At 39.9% G+C, this 20,615-nt stretch overlaps 1 protein-coding gene across 3 annotated transcripts; it reads right to left on the bottom strand.

The window, feature by feature from the left end:
• LOC131136215 (coiled-coil domain-containing protein 148-like) lies at positions 1-20,603 on the bottom strand. Of its 3 annotated transcripts, none has more exons than XM_078795070.1 (15): positions 20,581-20,600; positions 19,587-19,736; positions 19,165-19,286; positions 17,733-17,836; positions 16,122-16,213; positions 15,901-16,046; positions 14,363-14,458; positions 14,121-14,299; positions 13,897-14,035; positions 11,576-11,782; positions 7,010-7,150; positions 5,134-5,252; positions 3,715-3,832; positions 2,099-2,233; positions 1-285 (listed from the first exon to the last, which is right to left on the bottom strand). In XM_078795070.1, exons 2-15 carry the CDS (start codon positions 19,684-19,686, stop codon positions 142-144), a joined length of 1,842 nt encoding a protein of 613 aa, XP_078651196.1. In that variant the 5' UTR covers positions 19,687-19,736; positions 20,581-20,600; the 3' UTR covers positions 1-141. The 3 variants fall into 3 exon arrangements, with proteins under 3 accessions (XP_078651196.1, XP_078651197.1, XP_057938811.2); XM_078795071.1 differs by lacking the exon at positions 20,581-20,600 and adding an exon at positions 19,875-19,894; XM_058082828.2 differs by lacking the exon at positions 19,165-19,286 and having other exon boundaries at positions 20,581-20,603.
• Positions 20,604-20,615: the final 12 nt, after the last annotated feature.

Raw genomic sequence — 20,615 nt, 5'->3', positions numbered from 1 at the left:
TTTCAGATAAGGATTGTGAATGATGGGCAAAATTCCAAAAAAAGTGCAGTTCCCCTTTAACTTGACTTGATTGATAACCAGAATAATAGCATTGATTAATTAATTGTAATGATTAATGGTAATGAATCATTCACAACTTAGTTAAAATTGCAATGCTGATTTGGTGTCTCGTCTTGGTGGTTTTGGGGGTTTGATATGTGACAGGACCTCCTGGGCATACTGAGTATGGTGCAGTCCGGCCTCCCTCAAGGCCTGCTCGATCCGTAATCTGGGATCAGATACAATCTGCAAAACAGATAAAGTGGACAAAATGCTGTTAATGTTTCTCACCGCGCCTGACATTCCACTGTTTTGTTGCTCGTTTAATGCCTGATGATTAGTCACTCATCTCTCACGGGTTGGCATTTTAGGGAGAAGTTGGAAAATCATTAGTCATTGTTGCACAATAACACCCACAGACTGCAGTGGCGGCCTTGAACTCAAGGCTGTTCATAACAGTCTGTAGAAATGAGGACAATCATTGTTTTAGTGTCCAAACAGATTGCATAATGTATGCTGCAGTACGGGTCAGCGGTCAGTCGCAGATGAAAAGAAAAGCAAAACGGATGGAATATCAAAAAAAATAAATAAAAGAGCTGTGAATACAGATAAGGAGTAGGGCCGATATGATCGGCTCATATTGGCATTAAACTGAGATATAAAGTTCATATTGGTATTGTTTTCAACCAATATTTTTTTTTATATGATTCTTTTGAGCAGGGGTCTCAAAAACGCGGCCCACGGGCCAAATGTGGCCCGCAGGGCACTAGTTTGAGGCCCCCGCCTTGAGCCGGTTGAGCCTGGGCTCTGTTCAAAGTTTCTTCCCTGGGGGGGGAGTTTTTCCTTGCCTCCGTTGCCAAGTGCTGGCTCATGTAGTGTTGTATACTGTACACAAGGGGTCTCAAACATGCGGCCCGGGCACTAGTTTGAGGCCCCTTTCTGATATGAAAGTTTAATGTTAGTGCGGCCCGCGCAAGTTTGATATGGATGCTGTATGGTATCATGTAACCAGAAAAAATTATTACGTTTGATTAATGTTCATGTTAAATGTTAAATAACTGTTAATAGTTATCCTCCCTATCCGTGTGGAAGTGGTAATTTTTGGGCTATTTAAGTTTAAAGGAAATAACTTGAAGGCTACCGTTTAGGTCGCTAGCTCTCTCGTTTGCGAGTTAGCATGTGTCTCAAGACCCTGCAGTTGCGCAATATGTTGTCAATAAAAAGAGTATAAATGTGACTATAGTCGTGTTTTGTCATGTCTACAGGGCTCTAATAATGCTTTGTTCATTTTAATCTGAAAAAAATAATTTGTGTACCCACCAACTATATGTGGTTTCTTAATTTTTTATTATTTGCCGTTTTATTATTATTATTATATTTATTTATTACTAATTGATTGATTTTCTTTATTCTTGATTTGTTTATTTATTTTTCATCTTATTTTGTGTAGAAAAATTAAAATTAAGATATTTGAGAACAGTGGAATGTTTTATCAGAGCTTTTCTTGTCGAAAATCGAAACCAAAGCAAAGTTTATTCATTTTTCTGTTTTTAATAAATGCATTTTTTTTTTTTGGAAAACGTAATGCGGCCCAGTCTCACCCAGACCCGAGCTCCTTTGGCCCCCAAGTAAATTGAGTTTGAGACCCCTGCTTTTGAGGTTCATTATACCATTTTTGGAAATTGAAATCGAGGGGTATAGTGACAAAAAAAAGGCCTACATGGCCACACCAAAAGTATTAAAACCAACATTTTCATGGATGAGGAAGCCTAAGAAGGTAACCAAGAAATGAGAAGCACATTTGATGGTAACTTATTGTATTTAGTGTATTTTATAGCTGATTTAATACATGGGTCAAAACCGACCCGTTAACATAAGAGATGATACCAGAACGCTAACACAAGAAGGTTAAAGTTATTTCATGTTCTGCCTTCAGATTGTAAACAGTATTGGTTTATAATGCAATTGGTAATGAAGCGCTGGACAGAACTTATAACCCTTTTTATGCATAAGCGGACATAATAGTTAGAATGAATTTATTGAGTGTATGCATAATCACCTGTGCATCTGTGTACGTGTTGAGTCCGAAGAAAGGTTTCTGCATATCAACGCTTCTGATGGTTGAATATCGATTCCTCCAAGCCTGAGTGCCTCCCATCATCCTCTCCGTGTCAGCCTCGGCCACCACGGCAACCTGAGAATAATAGACAACATTTCATACTGCACAAGAGATTAAACACTTTCAAACAAGGGCCATAACAATCTCACGTACAATACATGAATTATATGCTTTTGTGACCTCTAGGTTGGAATACTGCAGCTAAAGCAAGTCTGTGAAGACCCTTTGAAACCGAACCAGAAAACTATATTACTCCTGTAGTAGCCTCACTGCACCGGCTATCTAAAAAAATACAGAATCTACTTCAAAATTATACTGTAGTTGTATAACGTATAACCATAGGTCCAGCTACCCCTCTCTCCTTGTTGAGTGGACCATTAGTAGTGCATTGTCGTCATGTACCATTACTGGTGTTGATGCAGCTATTATTGTACCTATTCCACCCCCCCCCCCCCCCCCCCCGTCACTTAAACCCCCTATCCTGTTTTCGCTTTCAATCTACCATCTGTCCCTTGACTGTGCTTTGTCTTTCTACTACCTCAACCCAGCCGGTTGAGCCTGGGCTCTGTTCAAAGTTTCTTCCCTGGGGGGGGGAGTTTTTCCTTGCCTCCGTTGCCAAGTGCTGGCTCATGTAGTGTTGTATACTGTACACAAGGGGTCTCAAACATGCGGCCCGGGCACTAGTTTGAGGCCCCTTTCTGATATGAAAGTTTAATGTTTGTGCAGCCCGCGCAAGTTTGATATGAATGCTGTATCGTATCATGTACCCAGAAGAAATATTACGTTTGATTAATGTTCATGTTAAAGGTTATATAACTGTTAATAGTTATCCTCGCTATCCGTGTGGAAGTGGTAAGTTTTTGGCTTTTTAAGTTTAAAGGAAATAACTTGGAGACTACTGTTTAGGTCGGTAGCTCTCTAGTTTGCGAGTTAGCATGTGTCTCAAGACCCTGCAGTTGCGCAATATGTTGTAAATAAAAAGAGTATAAATGTGACTATAGTCGTGTTTTGTTATGTCTACAGGGCTCTAATGCTTTTTTAATTTTAATCTGAAAAAAATAATTTGTCTACCCACCAACTATATGTGGTTTCTTAATTTTTTCATTATTTGCCGTTTAATTATTATTATTATTATATTTATTTATTACTGATTGATTGATTTTCTTTATTCTTGATCTTATTTTGTGTAGAAAAATAAAAATGAAGATATTTGAGAACAGTGGAATGTTTTATCAGAGCTTTTCTTGTAGAAAATCGGAACCAAAGCAAAGTTTATTAATTTTTCAGTTTTTAATAAATGCGTTTTTTTTTTTTTTTTGGAAAACCTGATGCGGCCCAGCCTCGCCCAGACCCTAGCTCCAGTGCCCCCCAGGTAAATTGAGTTTGAGACCCCTGCTGTACGCAGTACCCATATACATGCATTCTCATTTTGCTACCAAAAGGTGGCAGTGTTGCTCCAGTAGGAGTGAGTCTTCAGGTCTCCTCCATGGAGTCAATTCCACTGACAGGGCCAATCAGTAAACTTGAGAGAGGGCTAACAGCATATAATGATCCACCTGGTTTCGGAGTGCTTCCAGTCGATTCTGCTTCTCCACTTCCTCCCTGAACCGCTCCAGCTCACAGGCCTCCCTCTCCTCCTTGCGTCGCTGCAACACCTCAGCCCGAAACCGCACCCTGAGGGGGAGCACAGAGGGTGAGGACATTAGACCCAAACATGCCCTCCCTTTCCATCTGTCACTGCACTGCACAAACATTACACATCGCTCCTGACGCAGCACACACCTCCAAGCTTTTGGGGCTTTTTATGAGGCTGTCAGTGTTCAGCTTCTCTCCTATCATCTGTTTTTATATCCTGCAGGCCTCATGATTCCTCTTTTCATTCAAAATGGATACCTTCATGTGATAGTAGTAGTAGTGTGATGGAAATACAAAGGAAATTAATATAAGCTGATCGAGCATACAGTAATATTAAAATATAGTACAATTACAATAAGGCATTAAAGAGTGATTTTACACCAAAAATATACTGTAGTTGTACACCACAGTTATGGCCTGCTGACTGCAGGGATATTGGGGCCACACCCACTGCATAAACACAACACACCAGAACACATAATGTCTAAAATCTGCATAATTTCATGAAGTGTTGCTTGTATTTTATTTAAAATGATATGGTGTGAGAAATTGTTTGCCCCGTCTTGATTTTTTTTTTTTTTGTTCCTTCCTGGTTTCCACATTGGAGGGTTTTCCAGCATGAAGCACCTTTTTAATGTCATGCAACCGCATCTCAAAAGGATTCAGGTCAGGACTTTGACTACGTCACTCCAAATTTTTCATTTTGTTTTTCTCCAGCTATTTTAGTTGACAGCAGAATTCATGGTTCCATTTATCACAGCAAGTCTTCCAGGTACTGAAGCAGCAACCAAAACAGCCACAAACCATCGCACTACCACCACCATATTTTACTGTTGGTGTGATTTCTTTTTCTTGGGATAATTTTGTTTGGCTGGGCACTCCTGGAGATGTTCCATGTTTTCGCTATTTGTGGATAATGGCTCTCACTATGGTTTGCTGGAGTCCCAAAGCTTTAGAAATGGGGATGGGTGTAATTTTTTCACACCAGGCCATGTCGGTTTGGACTTTTTTCTCCCTTGATAATAAAAAGTTTTATTTCAAAACAGCATTTTGTGGTTAGTTGTGTTGTCACTGGCTAATACTGATTTTTTTTTGATGATCTGAAACATTTAAGTATGAAATAATGGAATGGATATGAATGAGATGGCATTGTATACATACAAGTGTAAAAATAAGGGACCACTTAGGAATGGTATGGTATGGAATGATATGATATGGCCAGCACCATTCACAGTATATTGAGGAAAACTCTTAAAATACATTGAAAGTCACCATCTTTGCACACCGTTAAAAAAATTAAAAATCCATTCACCTTTATGTTAAATGCATGCATTGCTCACCTATCTCTGTCTTGCCTGGCCTGCTCCTCCATGGCAGCCCTCAGTTTCACCAGTCTCTCCTGATCTCTCTGCTCTAACTCCTCCCTCCTCTTCTGCTGCTCCAAATGAAATTTCCGGAGCTGAGAAGACAACATTTAGCAAAGACATTTATGAACAAAAAAATCCCCAAAACATACTGAAGAACGGCGATGGACGCCACAATGGCGCTAATCTCACTCGCATAAAGCTATAAGCATTGCTATGTCCAATTGATGTGACAACACTGGAATCAGATAAATGTAAAGAGAGAAAATGAGATCATATTTCAATGTCTAGTGAACTATTGTGCTAAATTATGAGAAATCAAATGCATCGTAAATACTCTCATTAATCACAGTGTCTGCGGTTTCTAATACTCTCGTAGCAGAGCCCAAGGGAAGGACTTAATTAAACAGTCAGACTAACACATCATTATGTTCCTTTTCAGGGGAACTTTTCCTACAAACAAAATGATGTATTGTAAATACATTTTCTGGCAACATATTATTCATCAGGGAATCTATACCGTGATACTTAATCTGTTGTGGAAGGAATATGGATAAAGTGTTGCAGGAATAACTCACATTGCAGTGTAGAAAAAAGCTAACCACTATGAAGAAGAATGGGAATTTTAATACATTTCCTTGACAAACTGTGGGGAAAAGTATGTCGGGGTAGATTCAAGGGAAATGTAACAATTGATCAATTGCTATAGATGGCATAAAATACAAAGCAAAGTTAGTTTTTTCCTAACATTTTATTCCAGTGTAACAAATGCTGTGCTGGCTCCCATTTATCTCAGTTACTCTGTGAGGCAATTCATGAATTTCAAAATCGACGGAATTGAGGATTTTTTAAATTAACGTTATTAATTGTTATATACAGTAAAGTCTCGTTATATCGATATCGGTTATAACGAATTACTACTTATTACGATACTATTTTCATTTCCCGGCAAATTTCTAGTCTTTTATGATATAATTAGTTCCGTTAGTATGATACCCGGTTATTATGATAATCCGGTTACTACGATGCCCTTTTCATCTCCCGCCAGCCAATTTGGTCTGCTTATATCGATACAAAAGCAGCTTAAATCAATCTTTGCTTAAGGATTTCAATACCAAAAAAACCAGCCCCACATAGCTGGCCAAACACATGCCTGCAACGGAAGAACCAACTGGCATAGCATACACACCTATTCCAACGAAGACACAAGCGTACAAATATATATGTATTCAATTGTGTTGTATTCAGATATCTTTTTATCGCTTGCAATAATCACTGTTTTTCATATGTACATGCCGGCGTTCGTGGTTTCTCTCGTGTGTATAGATTCTATACAGGCATGTGTTTGGCCAGCTATGTGGGGCGGGTTGAGCATGACCTGTGAACCAGGAAGTGCGGGAATCGGTGTGTGTGCTGTGCTCTGGTGGTGGAAGTGTGAAAAATAAAGTTGACTGGAAGCAGCCGTTCGCCGTGTTCTTTTTTGGTATTGAAATCCTTAAGCAAAAATTGATTTATGCTGCTCGACATTGTTCTATACTATAGAACAAAGTCGAGTGCATTATTGCCCACTTTTAATGCAGTTCGGCGCAGGATCGGATATATGGATAGTCCGGTTATATCGGTATTTTTTCCGACTCCCGAGAATATCGATATAACGAGACTTTACTGTATGTGTAAAAGGAAATTAGTCACTGTAAAACACAAGAGCTACTTTGAATAGCAGGTCGCTTTCTTCAATACTCCCCATTCCCAAGTTTTGTGACATATATTTTTCCTGAAAAAGTTGGTCGAATTCCAAATTTTCTGACTGCAGGGCCTCTAGTGTATATATGTGTGATGCGGATGTGTTCACCTTTTCCTTCTGATTTGCCCTAAGGGTGGCCTCTTTTTCTTGCTCCCTCTTTAAAATAGCCTCAGCTTCTTCTTGTTGTCTGGCAGCGATGGACGCCTGCAGCTGGGCCACCTCTTCCTGATGGGAACGCCATTGCTGCAGCTGCAAAAACAAACAGTGGCATGAGTGGGCTACGTCCTATGACGTTGTCCCTATGAATGACCCAGCATACTTTGCGGCGGTGAGATATGTGTGTCCGTGTGTGTTGATTTGTTTGTTTTATTTTTGTTTGCTTAGCACCAAAGTGAAGTGGTTGTCTGGATCGCTACATTAATCACATTAAAAGGTGGGTTGCGTCAGATTGTCCCTGGTTATTTATTACCTGTGTGGCTCAAGCTAGCTAGCTTTGCAAATCATGTTTGATTTGGTGAAGATTACATGATAGTAAATATATCATTTCTATTGAATGAAAAGTTGGACTGGTCGCTAGCTAATCACAGGGCACATATAGACAAACAACCATTCACACTCACATTCATACCTATGGACAATTTGGAGTCGCCAATTAACCTAGCATGTTTTTGGAATGTGGGAGGAAACCGGAGTACCCGGAGAAAACGCATGCATGCACGGGGAGAACATGCAAACTCCACACAGAGATGGCCGAGGGTGGAATTGAACCCTGGTCTCCTAGCTGTGAGTTCTGCGTGCTAACCACTCGACCGCCGTGCCGCGTCCCACAACATATAGAGCCTTAATTATTTCAAGAGGAAACTTATCCAACACCGGAACTTTGCCACTGCAGAGTTTTCCGACCGGCTCCGTTACCTCAGCCACGGTGATGGACAAGTCGTAATTTGTGTCCTCAGACTTTGCGTCTTTATCGGAACGTGTGGAAGTGGAATTGAGAAGGGACTTAATGTATTCCTATCAGCGGCTGAGTATATATCAGTGTGGACAGGGCACAGCCTCCCCTTTCTGAGGTGTGATAAAATCCTGCTCATGGCCTCACCAAACTCCCTTACACCTCGGTTATCCCAAGTGGCACAATATTATTCCAAACAATGAATAATAACAATTTCTGGTACAGGTCTTGACTTGGACCTCATCATATTGTACAGGTTTATCTCAAGTCTAGTGACAACTAAGTGCCTCGTGCCCGTCGCTTAAGTTTAAAAGTTTTTTCAAGGACATCTCTCTCACCAATGCAAAAGGCTGACAAAACATTTCGCAAGGACACAGTCATACACACATAGTGCAACATTTTTTTTTTTTTTGGAGTGTATGAATGACAGGCTCGTTACACAGCAACAGCAGCCTCTCTGTGGCGTGCCGGCTATTCTAGTGCAGCATTCCGAGCGTGCAGACAGATTCACATGTCTATCAGAGGAGAGCGCTGGGGTGCCCACAGGAATGGACTGCAAATTAAAATGGTCTCAGGCGCATTAGCACGTGTTGTGTGCCGGTGCTAAAGCAGCGGGGGAGTCCAAAACAATCCTCCACTAAAAACAGAGAAGGCAATAGAATGCTGTATGTTCAGAAATGCAATCAGCAGTTAATTGCAATTTAATTGTAGATCAAATAAGGTTGAATTGCATCTGGAAAGTAGCTTTAAGATGGTAATCTACTGTAAGAACTAAGGCTGAATTGAATTCAGAGAGCACAATGCAAACAAAGTGACTGAAAGAACTAAAGTATTCATTCGCTTCAATACAATGCTGTCTGAACTAAAGGGACGCAAGCAGGATCCTTTGATGAAGCTTCGCTAAGACTGCTGGGATGTCAGCATAACAAAAGAACGAGGCCCTTCTTTTATTATCTGTGTGCTGCAGCCTGTTCACAACCCTTAATTGTAAATTGACGTCTTCCGTCAGGGGGGGGCGTCACAGTAGCCGTCATAACTTTCTAGTGCATGTCTAATTGACAGACTCTAAATGTACAGCATAATGGGACTGAATCAGTTTAGGAAGGGATGTGAGCAAAATTACCAATTATGAACATTGAAAAATAATCAGTGCCATGCCCACTGAAATTACTCAAACTGAGTGACTCATGGAGTCCACAATTGACATTTTTTTTATGGTTTTGTATTGACCTAGCTGCTACAAATGCAATGAGGGCTTTTACTGTATTTTTATTGTATTACTGTCTTGCCACAGAGATTTTTTAAAATCCAGAATTTGAATAATAATGATGAAAAATCGCTTCCAGAATTTCAATACCCGCTGACTGATCTGTAATCTGACATAACTCACAGAACCAGACAAAGTCTGACAAAACGGTGCCACTTTTTTTTAAAGGAAAATATGTTTGTGTATATTTAGCCTACTTGTTATGCTATTATTTTATCATGTTGATAGATATCGTCCAAATGGTTACAGTAATATTATCAGTTTCTTGGCGTCTTGGTGTCTATGGCATCCCAACAAAAAAAACTGATTTTTACTGTTGTGTCGTACAGCTGACAGAGCCGCCGGAGCTACACCGCATGGAGCTAGTGTGAGGCAACAACAGGGATTTCAATCTTACTGAATGCTTCCAGCGGCAGCAACAGAGCCGTGACGGAGTCAGTGTGAGCCCGGGGTAAGCAGCAGCTGTTAAAACTCTGATAGAAAAAAAAACAGTCACACTTGCCCACGCTGACAACACCAAGGACGGTTGGATTGCAAGGTTTATAGTGTGCGTGAAGCATTCAATATGACACTTCAATTTCCATATTACATATGCATTATTGTTCACAGTAGTGATACCATAGTTCAGTCTTATTAACTTCTGGCTGTTCTTTTCACTAAACAAGAAATATGGTCACATTTTAATCTTGTAAGATGTTGTGACATACCCTAGACAACTAAATTAGGCTCCTGCCATTCAGTGGTGAGTAATGAGGTCGGGAAATTGCTGAACTTGCTTACTTACCAGTTACTTGCACCACAGGATGGACTATTTTATGTTCTTATGGCAAAAAAGTACAAAAAAAAACCCAAAACAAAATTTCATCGGCATGCCAGAATGGATTGTATTCATGTCATAAAGATCAATTTACCGAGAAATGAAGGTAAGTAAAAGAAAAAGAAGTCTGGTTCTGCACAGAAATATAATGGGCTCTTCCTTAAGACCAGTTTAGTTAAAATCAGTGAAGTACCTTTTTCATAATACAGCAACTACGTGATTGCCATATATCTCACTTTGTAAGAATTTCCTTAAAAGACATTTAAACGCACACAAGAGCAATTAACTGCTCAGAACATATTGTCTGCTGAAACACTGTATTCCACCCACACAGTGTGTCAGCGATTGACACGAGCCTTTAGATTACATGCATTACTATCAGGCACAATGTGTAATCATGGTCTGGAAATCAGGAACTGTAAGTGCAGGATTATTTTTATTTTTTGACATCAGTGACTTCTGACCTGACATGTACTTTTGGATGAATGGACAAAAAAAAAAAAAATCCCACGCACTTCATAATTACAAATTCAAGTGAAGTCCTTTTTCTTTCAAGACAAAAACACTGTGATCAAATCCTCCATAGGGCACGAGTATCACTCCAAAAACTGGCAATCCGACTGTCGGCACTGAATCAACACCAGCACACAAACAGATTTGTTTACATGAGTAACTAGGTTGTCGTGTCAATACGGACAAACACTCCTCTGAGACAGTGGCGTCGTGTTTTGCGAGACCTTCCTTATTAGCTTATTTGCATTAACAGCTCTTCCCAAGTGGGAGCTGAAGGCAGAGATGCTGTCAGACAGCCCGGGTGCCGTCTCTTCAGCAGAGTGTGCAGACAAATATTATAATTGGATCTGCTGTATATGTTACATAGGAAGAGTTATTTGGGGAAAAAGTGGAATGCACCAAAAATCATACAGAATGTGTGATATCACATCATACAAGGTTATCAGCTTGTTCCATAAAACAATGGCATGAACGGAGTGAGTGCGCTTGTCAATTGGTCGCTTCGGGGGGAGGCTGGGCTGCTAGCATGCGCATGGTCACAGCAGGAGAGTGTTGCCTCATACAGAGCAATACAACATAAAAAAGGTTTTTATAGCCAAAAGCCACAATAACGGTGTGGGAATATTTCAGCTTCAAACCGTATAAAAAAGTGCAAATCCATCAACATGGACAAGCCACTATGCCAAATTTGTTCCAAAGTGGTGGCAACAAAAAGGCAAAGCAAAACCTTCCCGCCAAAAACATAATCCCCGACCCAGTTTTTCCCATGGGGGAAAAAAAATGACACACCAAGAAGCAGTCAACAGTCAACGCAGTCGACACAGTCAACACTCACTGAGACGTTTGGCAACGTGAATACAAACAGAACAGGATTCAACTCCCGTGTGTTTTACTGTTTCTTGGTGATGCCACAGAAGGCTGCCGGAGATGGGAAATGGCGATAGTTTGAAACTGGGATTGATTCATGTTTTTAAGGGAAAATTGATTCTAAATTAGCAGTTTCCCAGACTGTATGTGTTCAAACCTTGCGCCTTATGAATAACAGGGTGGGGGGGGGAGTAGTATACAGTTTGAGTAATAGTAATAAACAGGTTAATGTTGACATTGGGTATGCTTCACTACTACCTTTTCTCTGAGGCGAAAGCAGATGTCCTGCTGGTGTTGGCGGTCTCTTTGGAGCTCCAGCTCCTCCTGGTAGGCATCCCTTGCTTCCTGCAGGGTTGCTAACGCTTTGGCCAGAAGCTCTTCCTGGTCCTGCTGCCACTGCTGTGTCAGAACCTTTATCTGAGTCTGGGTGAAGCGCTGTCTGGCCCATGCACGCTCATGTTCCATCTGTAAGAACATGAATGAAAAGGTTAATGTTGTTACACAAAGGCATTGCGAAATAGCAGTCATGAGTCAATAAATTCAATTGTGGTTGTTGAATGTATTCGGACCAGTGTACTGAATATGGAGAAACTAAAGAAAAAGTGCATGAACATGTGTATAATATTTTGTCAGGGGCCTGGTGGCAAATGGATGCACTTTTACAGCAATTCTACAAGATATACAGTCCCTCGTAAAGACAGTCGGACCGAAGGGGAACGTCTTTCTCCGATTGAGCTATGTCGCTGAATAATACAGTCTCTCTCCTCTCCTGGCTGTGAAATGTCCTGAAGGAAAGCAGCTCTTTTCTGTGTGAGGGCTGCCACAAGCTATTCATCATTGTGTCAGGGCTCACCGTGGCTGCATCACTTGGCTGCTTCAATGGAAAACAGAGAATGATACTCATCTCTGGGCTAATAGTAGCTAACTGATGGTGGGAAAGCATTAGACGGCTCGCTGGTTTTACTGAAAATGAGTGAATCGGCAGGCCTGCCAATACGGCATCAGAGGTGATGAAGCAAATCTTGTTTATTAATGTATAAAAGTGTCCACCCTTTGTCTCTAATTTTTATGCAATTTTTTCACTCACTAAATCCGAGCTAAACTAAACTTGACTGGGACATTTTTTTTTGAAATACCAAAAACTGTAGTTACTATATTTCCTGAAATAGTTGCCAGCAGCCTTTATTATGACAACTAGAGTAATTGTCTACTATTACTGTTGCTCTTTCACAAATATACTTGTGAATTTACCCAATAGCCTGCATGGTGGTCGAGTGGTTAGCGCGCAGACCTCACATCTAGGAGACCCGAGTTTAATCCCACCTTATCTCTGTGTGGAGTTTGCATGTTCTCCCTATGCATGTGTGGGTTTTCTCCGGGTTTCCTCCCACATTCCAAAAACATGCTAGGCAAAAACAATTGTCGACTCCGCTGACAATCGATAAATCTTTGACACACCTTCACCTCCATATACGCATGCCCCTCACAATGCTGTGTTCTTCACTTCCAAAGTGATACATCACTCACTTCTACTCCGTGTCTCCGTGAATAGTGCACCATAATACGAGGGGTGACAAAAATGGTTCCCCCGACACACTCACACAAGACGGCAACAACAATTATGAAATAATGACTCTGAAATCCTTGCTGGGGCTCTCTCGGCCCCCGTGTCATGAGGGCACAGCTAAGAGGGTTTAGAGATAATCGATCATGGAGAGAGTCCAGTCGAGCAAAGGGAGAGCTCCACTCACCCGAGACATATTATTCAAACGTTGTAAAGATGAAATCAAAAGTCATACTTTTATTCAAGCCATTAATTAAATGTGTTAATCCCATTTCCATTAGCTTCATATTAACATTCCATTTGAAAACATACACTTGTTCTGGATACATTATTGTCCCTTATTTTAAATGCAGCAAGCTATTAATCAGTGTGTCAAAATAATATGTTTAAATTTGTGTCGCATGGATTAACCATCACATAAGCAAGCCATCTAAATGACAATTTATGGCTATGAACAGGTAGTGTGATCAACACCGGGTTTACTTTTGAGAAGGTAATGCCATTTCATTCCTCACACCACCCCCCCCCCCCCCCCCCGTCTTAATGATCACAGCTCTAAATGTAGCACCCAGCTCAGTGTGACATCAGGAGGTCTCTGGGTGTGAGTGAGGGATGAGAGAGGCTGCTGACTGTTGTCATGGTGATGCTAAAGCAGTGATGTAAGCAACTTGTCCACTACCCTGTGACATCCTGCAGCATACGGGGGACTCAATGTACATTTTCAACACACTCACCGACCACTACATTAGGGACTTCTGCACAAACTAATGAGATTTAACACGTGATGCGGTGTATGAAAAACGGTTTTCAAAGTGTGGCACGGTCAGCATCCGCTCTGTGCATATGACAATTAACGATAGACTATCTCCAGAGAAGATAATACAGTGCTGGGGCCTCTCAAAAGACGTCTGGCACCTCCTATGGAAGATCCACCTTACACTATGGAACTGATGTTCTATCAATTCTTTTTTCTGTAAACAATGAAATTAACGACATTTTAAGATGAAGTTCTTACCAGGTCATGTTTTGTTTTCTCTGGGAAGATTCTTTGAAGCATATGATTGCATAGTGCCCGGTTGTTGGGGATTTCTTGAGTGTACTGAGATAAGATGAAATGGAAGCGAAGGTGGTCATCCGGATACCAACCACAATGTCTGGAACAGGTACATAAGCCATAAACACACCACATTGGTATACACTGTTCGAGGGGCATTTAAAAAAAATGTCCGGCTTACTTACCTGTCTGTTCTTTTGAGATGTTCTTGAAGACAGTGTAGCCGACTGTGGTGTATTTGTGACAATGACTGGAAGGCCTGGATCAGAGACTCCTTCAGCTCCGGATAAGGGCAGTCTGATTCCAAAACTTCTGTCGGAATGCTGTCTTTGTTGACCAGGCTATCTAAAGTCGGTACATATTTCTGCGAGGGACAGTGATAAGCTTGTAGCATGTCATTAGAACGTGGGCGATTAAAGTGAAGTACCTCCAAACCAAGGCCTGTGATTTCCTCTTCTATATTACAGTACTCCTCTTGAAGTTTTGCAGTTATGATATCTTGCTGGTCTTTCACAAGATTCACCTGCGAATAAACCAAAAAATACATTGTACGGAATGTTTTGAAAGCAAGCTAGCGTTCAATGATATTAAATAATATAGACAAGCTGTTGCACACCAGTACCAGATGCGACTGCCCCAGTTGACAAAAAAACCTTACCTCCCTTTGCATACATTTCAGTTAGCATACAATATGATGTACATCGAGCTATTAACACAATGAATGAGACCAACTGTGTTCTTAATGTATTTTTAGTACTAAACATCCAGTTGGCATCATTAGCATGCTAACAAAATGGCAGCTATGTTGCCCATCTATGATCTGTCATCCATGATTGACTCTCAAAAATGCTAACACAAAACATGCTTTTGGTTTTACAATTATAGTTTTTGCATGTATAAAACAATTCCAAATGCATATAAATGATGAAGGAAAGAGATAATTGAACTTTCAAGGTTACTTTCACCTTCACTGAAGATGTGACTGTTCCCAAAGAGAAGATGTGGCAGTGAAATGAATACCTTCCTTTTCAACACCACCTTCCTGTTTTGTCAGGAGTTAGTTTTGAATTCAATAGTGTTTCTCAGCTTCTTCATCAACATGCTGGAACGTGCCACTTTCTTTAGCTCCACACTATTGAATTAAAGACATAAGTCACGGCAAAACAAGAAGGTGTTGATCTTTGCCGTCTTTGGGAACAGTCACATCAAGAATCACATCATCAGTGACAATAAAAAACCTTAAATGTTCATTTATTCCTTTCAGAATAAAAACACATTTTCTTTTACATTTTTGGCTTTCCTGAAGAGATTCATTTGATTGACATTGTTCCCTATGGATTTGGTTAGTGCCTGTTTTGGTTAGAGTTGGACCTCTGGAATGAATTAATGACGCTAACCAAGGTTCCACTGTACATCAGTATGGCGAATAGTTATAGATATAGATATGGTATGATCCCACTTATTACACTATCTAAAAGGCAGCTGCAGTGGCAGAGATGAACAGCCTCATATCTCACCAGCCAACTTTTGACACCACCATTTGTCAGAGAACTCTGAGGAGTATTTTCAACCTGGACTTAAACCAAGGTCGATGGAAGGAAAATGCTGTACAATATCCATTATTGGATATCATTAAACAGCTACTCTTTGGTAAGATGTGTACTCCACAGATGCCCTCCTGGCTAATGATTCAATGCTTTTCCTGATACCTTTATTAAGATAAATCTAAGATGTAGTAACCTGTGCTTGGATTGGAACCTGTGTCTATTGGGTTGAAAATCTATACACTGGCCAGAACATGAAAGAGTTGACTCTTTGGCATAGAAATTAAAATCAAACCAGGAAGGGCCTCACAATGAACACACAATACACATGACTGATTTTGTGCAAGAATTTCCAGTAAATTAAGCTTATACACTATAAGGTTTGTCGAGAATACTGTGTTTTCTGTAACACATAAAATACCTGTTGTTGTACTTGTTCCCAGTTTGACAGAGCAGGGCTGAGCTGCTGTTCTTGATCAAGCCTGAAGCACAGGTCCTCCCTTAGCTGATAAACTGGCTCCACAGTGCCCATTATGAATGTTTTTCGGTCCCTCTCCAGGAACACCTCTAAACACAAAACATACATTTAGTGTTGGGTTAAGATTACCACCATGTAGAGCTATGTTTTTCTGTGTAGTTTACCGTAATCTTTAAGTGAAAAGATAGCAGTGTCTTCTATACCAAATGGCCGGACATTTTCTATGAAATCATGCAATTCATTCTCAGCTTTCACCCTGTTTGCCAAGAAAATAAAACAGCATGTATGAGTTGTTAGTACAGGTAAGAACACATTATGTATGTGGTGACACCTCTGTTGGTAATGGTAATGGTTTTATTTCATTTGAACATGCATCAGATTACAATTGAATGCATCGCATAATCAGTTCACAGTTCCACATGTCCAAAAGGAGTAGGAAGAAGCAAAGCTTATTAAATCCTACCCCTCCATCAGGTACTTTTACAATCAGTAACTGTTACATTTGTTCACTTCCTGCTTTCCTAATATAGTTTAAGATTTTTTTAAATTTTATTTTATTTTTGTCACGTACCAAAGTATGAGGTGATATGACCATACAATGACATAATGAGTACCATAGTAAGTGTCAATATAGTGATATGTATAGCACATCATGACTGGTTCAAGACTCTTCATCCTTGTATTTAGCAAACATCGACTGCTTGTATTGTTTCTTGAATTGCCTCATCGTTGTGCATTGTTTGAGGGTCTTACTCAATCCATTCCATTGTTTGATTCCACATACTGAAATGCTATGGCTTTTTAACGTAGTCCTAGCATAAAAGTGTTTCATGACATTTTAGGTAATTGGTTATTTTTAGCCTTATGCATTATTTTAGCTGTTTGAAGATGAACTATGGTGAATGAATGAATGAATGAGTTAGTATGTTCTCTGTAGGCGGCATTATGAATTATCCTTACTGACCTTTTTTGCAGTACATTTAGCGAGTGAAGATTGCTTTTATAGTTATTATCCCATATTTCCACACAATAAGTAAGATATGGTAGAACCAGAGAGCAATAAAGAGTGTGGAGTGATTTCTGATTGAGAACAAATTTTGCTTTGTTCAATATTGAAATATTTCTGGCCACCTTATGTTGTATATTTGTAATATGCGGTTTCCAGCTCATATTTTCATGTATTGTGATCCCTAGAAATTTATTTTCCTTCACCCTTTCAATGTCTACACCGTGTGTTTACCAGTAACTCAGTGTCAAAATAGCTACGGTACAGAAAAACTCTGTAACACACTTATGAGTATTCGTCTCGCACACAGCAAAAGACATGCTTTTTAATGAGGTAGCTTTGGTATCTTTGAATTATTGTACTCAATATAGATCAATGCATCACACACATCCTTATGACTTTGCTCATTATCGAGCCCCATGTTTGTGTACATCATTAACCTTGGGTGGCTTAGATATGGACGTTATTGCACCCCAGGGCTACAGTCTTCTTTTCTTACTTCACTTTTGTCTCCACATTGTTGTAAAGCTTTGTTGCACTAATTCTCTCACTGTCATCATTGCAAGTCAACATGCTAGAATCATCCTACATTTTGCTTCCATTTACTCCAGTCGTGTCTCCTTTGGTATATCTTTCTCACCCCTATTTTTGTCAGACTGATCCCCCTGTCTGAGCACAATGGGGCTTAAGTGGAATGACTGTTTAGTGTAATAGCACAATGAGGAAAAACTGCAGCAGATAATGACTGGGAGTAATGGGGTTCTCTTACTCTGCTTTTTGCAGCCTGGGGCATTCTCTGCTCCACACCTGCCTGTGTTGGCGTAATATGTCGCACTCTTTAATTTCCTTGGCCACACACTGGGTCCTCTTCAACTATGAGAGAAAGATTAATAAACAGCCAGATTAAATACTGTGATGGAATTACTGTATGGATAGAAAATATACAGAGGTCGCTGGCATTTATTTTTAGTAATACATTAAAATCGAAGCTTTATATGATATGGTTTAATACATGGAAATATGTTGGTTAATGCATACAATTTCCCCTCTGATCACATAAATAAACAAAATAACAAATTCTTCTAAACTAAGCGTCCATACGGCCATCTTTTCTGCTTATCCAAAGACCAGACTACTTCATTTCATTCTGCTCCTCCCAGCGGATCCAAAGGCGTTTTCAGGCCAATTGAGAGACATGGTCTCTCCAATGTGTTCTGGGTCGGATGTGCCCTGAAACCCCCCCTCCCCCCAGGGGTGTATTCGGAATGCATCATGGCCAGATGCCCAAACTATCTCATCTGGCTCCAATCAATGCAACGGAATGGGTAACAACGGAAGCTGTGTGAATACATCTCAAAACCACTCTATACAATGGATATGGTTGTTTTGCAGTTCTGAACAGTTTCTGTTAAGGACATAATCATATCGGGATGCAAAATGTCCAGCATTTGAAAGCAAAAAATAAGCCTCCGGTTTCTGCCTTAAGGGCAAAAATGACACCATGCTGCAGGCAAAACACGGTGATTTATTTACACTCCATCATGTCACCTGTGGGAGATATGCAGAATGCAGGCCTGCCATTCAACCAGAAGCCAAAATGTGAATGTGCACTGTCTTATCTAGGTTATGCAGGGAGCGGGGTTCAAAAGGGGCCACAGACAAATATTAAGGATACCTTTTAAAAAGGAGAATATTGCCACTGTTTAGCAATTAAAACACTGCAGGTTGAACAGCCTAATCTCTTTTGGCCATGAGCACATACTTTTCCCTCTGCTGTGACTCAAACTTCAAACACTTATAATAGACCCCAGGCAGCCTGATGAATATTAATGAAACTAGACGGTGTATTGTGTGTGTGGTAGTGATATTGGTGCTCCCTTTCAACTCCGACGATTATGCAATGGCAGTTTAAATCCCTTAATAATGATAATATGTGGCATCCTCAAATAGAGGAGCAAAAGACTGACAAACCAATAAAAATTGAACTGTGGTTGGTATGTGTGCTGGAATGTTTGGACTGTAGGAAAACTATTCAGATTTTACCATGTAAATATCACATTACATGTAACAGGTACTAATGGGCCAATAACATATACAGTATGTAAAACTACACAATGCAGCAAAGTACAAATGGTGTAGTGTTTGTGTGTTTTTAGAAAGTTTGCTCCTATCAGCCAACATACAATACAGCTCAAATGTACCTTTTTTGCTATTAACGCACTCTGCAGTCGTTTGGCATCAACGATGGCTTGCACCCTTTCATATTCTGCCGGTTTATATTTTGACCTGCCCAGGCCATGTTTCCATCGGGCAGTCAGTTTTTCTGATAAAAGGAAGCACAGGATACGGACACTTGATGTTAAAAGTAAAGTATTTTGTGCTGACTACAGCATTAAAAAATATATACACAGTATATATGTATATGAGGACAGAGACAGTGCAAATGAGGTGCACAAACTGCTGCAGAAAAGACTGCAGGAAAAGCAAAGTGTAGTTAAGCTGAGTGCCTTAAGGACAGGTGAACAAACAGGCCATGTGGACAAAAGCATCAAAGTCATGTTGGGACACTCAGGAGAAGCCCAGCATAATAACTTCAGGTCAGATTTCACACTTAGTTACTCACCCGCATCTTCTGCTCTGAAGGTTGTGATAAATGCTTGCGGAATTCCTGCATTCATTGCCCAGGTGTTGCTTTTGTAATCATGCTCAGTCATCCAGGTCATTTATATACAAGATGAGTTAAAACAGCTCACTTTTGTATCCAGAGGTATGCCTATAAAAATAGGTACTAAATAAATTAGACATAGTGTAAAATATGTCACAGTATATCCCCATGGGTACGTGTATAGATTTATAGGTTACCAATTTGAATGTGGTAGCTTGTGACGATCAAAAGCAAAACAAACGTCACCTGTTGGCACTTATTGATGACGTAATAATCCGGAAGAAGCACGGCATGAAACACAAACATTACACGAGCGCCTCTAGTGGTCATAAAACATACAACTTTTCGTGTTGCTAAAATACAAATGCAGTACAAGACTTAAGTCTGGCCTTGAATCTCACTATTGTGTCAAGATAGTGTTAAATTTTTGTTTAAATTGCGGAAATTAGTACACAACTACTATTTGCACGCGTTTTTATGAGTATGCAAAATTCTGGTTGTAGGGGACTTGTAGAATGAGCCTTTTGGCTCATAATAAAATAACATTTCTAATATTTTGCCACCTCTTACAATGACCCAGTGCATTTCTTTGCCACTCCAAACTTAAACAACAATAATAAACATTTATTTACTTTTATTTACTTCAAGAGTTATTTAAAAATCAACCAGAACATATGACTATCACTGCATACCTTAATATTTGATATGAAACTTAGATGATTACATTGTAAAATAAATGTTGGTTATAAAGCATACTTATTAAATCACATAACAGTTTAAACAAAATCAGAAATCACATGTGGCATATTATAAACGAAAGCTATGATCGCTATCTGTTCATGCGATCCAAAGTTAGCATATGTGGCTAGCAAACAGTAAAGGCACAACAGTATATTAAATTACAACAAAGCACGCTTAATGTGGATATCATGTGAAAAAATAGGTGTGTTACCCCAATTTTTCATCTTCGTACTCTTCGGGAGTGTA

The sequence above is a fragment of the Doryrhamphus excisus genome, linkage group LG12 (genome assembly GCF_037039965.1).
Source record: "Doryrhamphus excisus strain RoL-2023G ecotype Guam linkage group LG12, RoL_Dexc_Guam_v1.1, whole genome shotgun sequence".
NCBI classification, from domain to species: Eukaryota; Metazoa; Chordata; class Actinopteri; order Syngnathiformes; family Syngnathidae; genus Doryrhamphus; species Doryrhamphus excisus.
Note: the sequence above shows the minus strand (reverse complement) of the source record. Positions and strands in the feature narration are given on the sequence as shown.

Excerpts from the sequence above, each read along its gene's own strand:
- LOC131136215 (XM_078795070.1), bottom strand. The coding sequence starts at position 19,686 with ATGACCTGGATGACTGAGCATGATTACAAAAGCAACACCTGGGCAATG. Across the intron at positions 14,459-15,900 it reads GGGAACAAGTACAACAACAG|GTGAATCTTGTGAAAGACCA; the intron begins GTATTTTATGTG and ends GTTTATTCGCAG. Across the intron at positions 3,833-5,133 it reads GCCAGGCAAGACAGAGATAG|GGTGCGGTTTCGGGCTGAGG; the intron begins GTGAGCAATGCA and ends GCTCCCCCTCAG.